At 48.4% G+C, this 6,000-nt stretch overlaps 1 protein-coding gene across 6 annotated transcripts in view; it reads left to right on the top strand.

Moving 5' to 3' along the window:
- The first annotated feature begins 371 nt into the window (after positions 1-371).
- Positions 372-6,000, top strand: part of opa1 (OPA1 mitochondrial dynamin like GTPase) — a 43,534-nt gene continuing 37,905 nt past the window's right edge. For 4 of the 6 annotated variants that reach the window (XM_064330229.1, XM_064330227.1, XM_064330226.1 and 1 more), the window contains exons 1-4: positions 372-560; positions 1,581-1,893; positions 3,859-3,955; positions 4,387-4,494. In XM_064330229.1, coding sequence (XP_064186299.1) covers positions 532-560; positions 1,581-1,893; positions 3,859-3,955; positions 4,387-4,494 — 547 coding nt within the window. In that variant the 5' untranslated portion in view covers positions 372-531. The remainder of the gene's footprint in view (positions 561-1,580; positions 1,894-3,858; positions 3,956-4,386; positions 4,495-6,000) is intronic. The other 2 variants (XM_064330231.1, XM_064330230.1) reach the window with 1 other exon arrangement.

Genomic DNA, 6,000 nt, shown 5'->3' with positions numbered 1-6,000 from the left:
TCGTGTACACAATTCCGCTCGAGTGGCTACCTACATCTACTACTAGTACCAGCTATCTAGCTAACATTTGTTAATTACGACGCTCAAAAAATAATGGAAACTGGTAATCCTGGCCCAAAAAAATTTGGTATAATCACCTATTTCACGTAAAACTCATCTTGAGTTGTGTAATAAAATCGATTTAATACAGGAAGAAAGTCACTTCGCGAAGCTGCTGCGTCAGTGGAGTCACTTGATCAGTTCTGACCAATGGCGTCCTGAGCCACTGAGCTCCAGGGGACTTGGAGCGGCAGCGAGAGGCCCCTTGTTCCTCGACGAAACGCTAGATGGCAGTGTAACAACAGTGGTTGAGTTTTCTTATTGTCGACGATTCTGTCTTGACAACATCTATGTGTCATCCGGTTATTTGGTGTGTCCTTGTTAGCCAGCTAAACAGGTAGCCGGCTAATGTGTTACAAATGTAATAATGCATTGAAGCAGAAAAAGGAAGTATAATAAAACTGATATTTATCCTGACTTGTTCGTGACATTATGTTACGAGCCGGAACAGCAGTTGCCTGGTAAGTGAATTCTATAAATATTGCTTGCTAGGGAGCTGGCTACTGATTTTGGCATGTCTGTAATGAGGCATGAGGACATGGGCTAGTTAGGTTAATCTTGCGAACAACCTCCACTCTAGTATATCTATTTGTTAAGAAATTTAACGTTAAACTTCAAATAATGGATAGTCGTAGATCCTATGACTGACCCAATCAGTTATTTACCCAATGGGAAGCTGTTTAGCTAACATTTACAATTCTTCCTGGTACTAACGAAATATTTGAGGCTCGTACGGAACACTGCAAAACGCAGCTGCCGTTTCAGTGACAGCACACACCCGCTCCGTGCATCCACCACCAATAATTTTGCCAGCCTTTATCAAACAAATAGCAGTTGACAGACATTTCAAACATTTTCTAGACTGCTGTAATTAATTTTGTTTTCAAAGTTCACCTGGCTATGGATTGTTATCAACTGTGTACTTAGTTAAAAGATATATTATTTACATAATATTGCTTGCTAGCTAAGTCCAGATAAGCAAATATGACCGCAGTACCTTGGTGTCATTCTGCAGCGTATATTTTACCATTATTTGGGCAGACCCAGAGAGAGGCCTGCGCAAGTGATTCCAGGTGAACCAGGGGTGTACAGCCAGGGCTTATCAGTTTTGGGATTTTGTGCCAACTTCTGCCATTAATTATTTAATTAGCTCAACCCATATGTTGAGCTGGTATTTGTGTAAGCACCAGGTGCAACCCCAGACTGCGAGTGCATCCTTGAATGTTTTACTGTGCTCAAGCACAGGAGTGAGCCAGCGTAGTTTTTATAGAGCTGTCAGAAAACTGAAACTAAGGTAACTGGTTGGAGCAGAAACCCGCACTCAGACCGGCCCTCTGGGACCGGAGTTGTGACAATGCAGAAGCTGGTGTCACTCTTTGGATTGTAAAAGTGTGGAGTCTAGTGGTTTTAAAACCGCGTAGCCGTCTCCAATGGTGATCGGTGCTGATGCTGCCGCCCTCCCCTGTCCATCCCTGTCCCAGCGTGGCCTGCAGGAGCCTGGCCTCCCCCCGCATGGGCGTCAGATTCCGAGTGCCCCTGCAGAAGCTGCACCCCCTGTCCCGGGCGCTGCACCACTGCTACTCCGCCCCCCCGTGCCCCGCCCACCGCACGGCGGCCCGGTACTTCAGCTCCCTGTCCCGGCCCCTCCTCCGGCCCCGCCGGGTCCCCCCCGGGGGGGGGCACAGCTACCAGCAGCAGCGCTCCTTCTGGGTGGCCCGGCTCGCCGCCCGCCTCCTCAAACTGCGCTACATCCTGCTGGGCTCTGCCGTGGGAGGCGGGTACACGGCCAAAAAGGTACGCCCAGCCCCCCTTTCACCTGTCCTTCATCTGCCATACTGTATCTTTGTCTCTTGACTCAAGTACCTCCTAGGCCAGGGCTGCCCAACCCTGCCCTGTTCCTGCAGATCTACTGTCCTGTAGGTTTTCACTCCAGCCCTAATAAAGCACACCTCATTCAACAGCTAGAGCAGGGCTGCCCAACCCTGCTCCTGGAGATCCACCATCCTGTAGGTTTTCACTCCAACCTAAGCACACGTCCTTCAACAGCTGGAAGGCTGCCACTGTTCTGCAGTCTCTGTCCTGTAGTTTCACTCAACCTACAAGACACTCATACACAGTAGGATCCCTTGAAGCTGCTGATTGGTAGAATAGTGTGTGCCAAATTGGGCTGGAAATGAAAAACTACTTGACAGTTGATCTCAGGGAGCAGGGTTGGGCAGCCCTGTCGTAGGCTGTTAGTATATTTGCTTTTTTTATATTGTCTGTAGCTTTGTTCCCTCTACTGTAATCCACATATAGGTATACAGATGTTGCTTTTCTCAAGTTCCTGACATTATTGATTTTGAAATGGAAATAAAGTTGGAATTTTACCCGACGGGAGTGCGCAGTGAATGCGAATCCGTTTCGGGATTTTGCTCTTGCATAATGAGCCCGTTCGTTTATTTGATCTGAGGTTTTTGGATAAAGTCACGAGCCGCGGACTGCAGATGTCCTTGCGTGGAACACACACTTTGCGTCGTTCAGTACGGGACTGAAACGGCTGTTTGGACCAATCGGCCGGAATAACTGATGATTGGCGGGAACAGAAACCAATGTAAACACCACCTGCCTTCTAGGAATAGACGTGTGTACCCCTGGCCTGACTGTGGGCCCCCTCTCAGCCCAGGCCTGTGCATTTAAGCTTACCTAACCCCCCCCCCCCCACCCCACCCCTGCCAAAGTGTACTGCTTGGCTGGCTCACTTTTTTCCTCCCTTTTTGACCTCCGCGTCACTTTCAGTCTGTGTTTATGGAACCCAGCACAGAATAAAATGGGCGGAGTTAAGAGTCCTTTTTTGGGAGAGCGTGATGGCGTAAAAGACCCCGCCCCTCTGTGAGCTCCGAGATAAGGGAACGTAAACAGAGCGCGCTCGCCGTGAGGACTCTCCTGCCCCGCATGGCTCCGCCCCCCCCCCCACACCCCCACCCACCCCCTCTGCTGCCGGATAAAACTCTGCCTGTGGCGGTGTTGACCGGGGGCTGGATTTGTGAGAAAGGTCAGATTATCCGCGCGGGTGTGCTGGGAGCTGTGGAACTGCGCAGACAGGTCGGCCTTGTGCTGCGGAGTTCTGGGTGTGCTGGAATTCCAAACACTTTAAAAATGGCCGCAGAGCCTTTTGTGAAGGAGGAGAGACACCAATACCTGCACGCTGTATCACTGTAATAAATGCTGCTAAACAAGGTTAACATTAACATATCAAATGTACAACCTGGGCCCTGTTTCGCAAATCGGGTTTTAATGCAGCAAAGAAACAAAGCAGAGGGTGACCTGTAGTGCCCGCATGTTGTCACCAGACTTATAGCTGACATCTGAGAATTTATATTATTATTATTTTTTTTCTTTTTACAAATTGGATTTACCTTTCCCATGGGTTTCAACCGTCAGTGAGATTTAGTTGACTGAGAGTTGAAGTGGCTTGTGTCCGCCACACGGTGGTGCTGTTGCTGCTTTTTGTGGTTGGGTCTTTTTAGTGATGCATGTGGGATCATCTCACTGTAATTGATTGAATCAGGTGGTCACATGGCAAGCAGATTGATTTATTTAGTTATTTATTTTTTTGCTTGTGTGATTCACATCTCCCCTCGAAAATTCTCACCGCAATTCATAATTTCCATGCTTTCGGTAGCGGTTAGCATGTGTTTTTTTTTTTTTTGTCATCTTAGTTCATAAAAGCGACAGGTTTGAAGTGCCCTGTGCTTTCTGTGCGTTTTTCTTTGTCAGACCTTCGATGAGTGGAAGGACATGTTGCCAGATCTGAGCGAATACTCCTGGGTGGTGCCGGACTTCGTCTGGGAGCTCAACGAGCACTTTGACTTGGGTAAGTCCCCTCTGGTCTGCTCCTGCATTGCCGCTGGTTTAGTGGGCTGTGGCGACTCCTTCACCGTCGCACAGGTGAAACCCTAAAAGCCTGAATTCGGAGCAGTGCGTCAGTGGAACTGTGCTCGTTTGGATGTAATGAACTGTTCTCTATTTGCTTTTGACGACTTGCAGCTGCCTTTAAAAAAAAGAATAACCCACAGTGTGATGGGGGGTGGGGGTGGGAATTCTGCAGTACTGTATCTTTGACCAAAATGCTGTTTTTTTAGAGAAAAACTTTGTAAAATTTTTTTTTCCTTTTGTATTATTAAAGAGTTTAGTAGTTAACCTGTTCGGTATGTCGGCACGGCGATCAGCCATGTCAGCTGACCTCTGGTCTGGAATGAGGCTGTGCGTCTGAAGCCGCTCTCTCGTTTGTCCCTCCTCCTGAAGAGAAGATCGCGAACGCCCTGCCCGACCTCGAGGAGCTGGCCAAGCTGATGCCCGACCTGGAGAAGGTCGGCGAGAACTTCGCCTTCCTGAAGACCCTTCTCTCAAACGGTGGGTCCTCCAAGTGTGTCCTCTGAGGGAGGCGGAGCTTAGGCGAAGCTACTCCGCTCTCCCTTTCAGTCCGTCCTATTAACGAGTTGTCGTTAGTACTAACCAAGCTTCTAGCCAATCACAGCTCACTAACGGTGAATGGCCATTGCTGGGTGAACTGTGGAGTCTGATCTATGGTCACATGTTCCCAGAATGCATTTTCCTCTTTGAGGTTATGATGGGAAGCTTGCTGTTATGGCTCCCCTTGCAGCTGATCATGCTTTCATGACTGCGTGTTCATAATCAGACCAATCTTAAAGCACAGGCACATAGTCTGTTCACATTGTAATCGTACATGCAAATTCCTGAAAGGAATTTTTTCCTCTAATGAATTATCTAGCGCTTGCATTCCTTTTAAAAGGGGGGAATTAACTGTTAACGAATTAAGGAAATTCCTTTAACTTTGAGAATGTATTCCTTCCTAAATTTGGCAAACTGAAAATCCGTGGGGCAGATTTTGGCTGGTTAACCATCCTGCCTGAACACCCCAGGAAATTGTGATAGTATTAAATATGAGCCACTGTGACAGCTTGTGTGAGTGCGCTGTTGAATTTCCAGACCTCCCTAATGTGCATGCCTCTCGTTGCTGTGGTGACACGAGACACAATGTACGGAACACTGAGGTCCTGTGGATTCCAATTTATATGAATTAGCGTCTCTGCTGTGACTTACATAGAACAGACATCTTACACAGGACACTAATATCTTACACAGGACACTAATATCTTACACAGGACAGAAATATTTTACACAGGGACGGTAATATCTTACACAGGGACAGAAATATTGTACGCAGCACAGAAATATTGTACGCAGCACAGAAATATCTTACACGGGACATAGATATCTTACACAGGACAGAAGTCTCTCTCTCTCTCTATCGTCAGTAGCCTGTGAGTCCCATCGGAAAGTGCGTTTGCTCAGTCTTTTTTGACACAGATGTGAAATCTGTGTGTGTGTGCATGCAAGTGGGTGTGTGTGTGTGTCTGTGTGTGCGCGTGCGCACGTGTGTGTGTGTGTGCGTGTGTGTGTGCTCGCGTGCACGCGTGTGTGTGTGCGTGCGTGTGTGTTTGTTCCTTTATGGGTGTGTGTGTGCGCGCGCACGCGTGTGCGTATATGGGTGTGTGTGCATGCGTGTGTGTGCATATGTATGCGTGTGTGTGTGTGTATGTGCGTGTGTGTGTATGTGCGCATATGGGTGTATGTGTGTGCGTGTGCGTGCACGTGTGTGTGCATATGTATGTGTGCATGTGTGTGTGTGTGTGGTGTGTGTGTGTGTGTGTGTGTGTGCGTGTGCGTGTATGTGTGTGTGTGCCCGCTCCCGCTCCCGGGCAGCAGGCGGTGGGTGTTGTGGGGGTCCGTGTCTGTCTCTGACGGGCAGCGTGCTCGTTTTGCGGGCGGCAGTGTCTCCCGCTCTGGCAGCTTGTCTCCATGAGATTTTTTTCCCTTTGTTTCCACCTTATGATT

This window comes from Anguilla rostrata, chromosome 4 (genome assembly GCF_018555375.3).
Source record: "Anguilla rostrata isolate EN2019 chromosome 4, ASM1855537v3, whole genome shotgun sequence".
In the NCBI taxonomy this organism is placed as follows: domain Eukaryota; kingdom Metazoa; phylum Chordata; class Actinopteri; order Anguilliformes; family Anguillidae; genus Anguilla; species Anguilla rostrata.
This window is presented reverse-complemented; position numbering and strand designations above follow the sequence as displayed.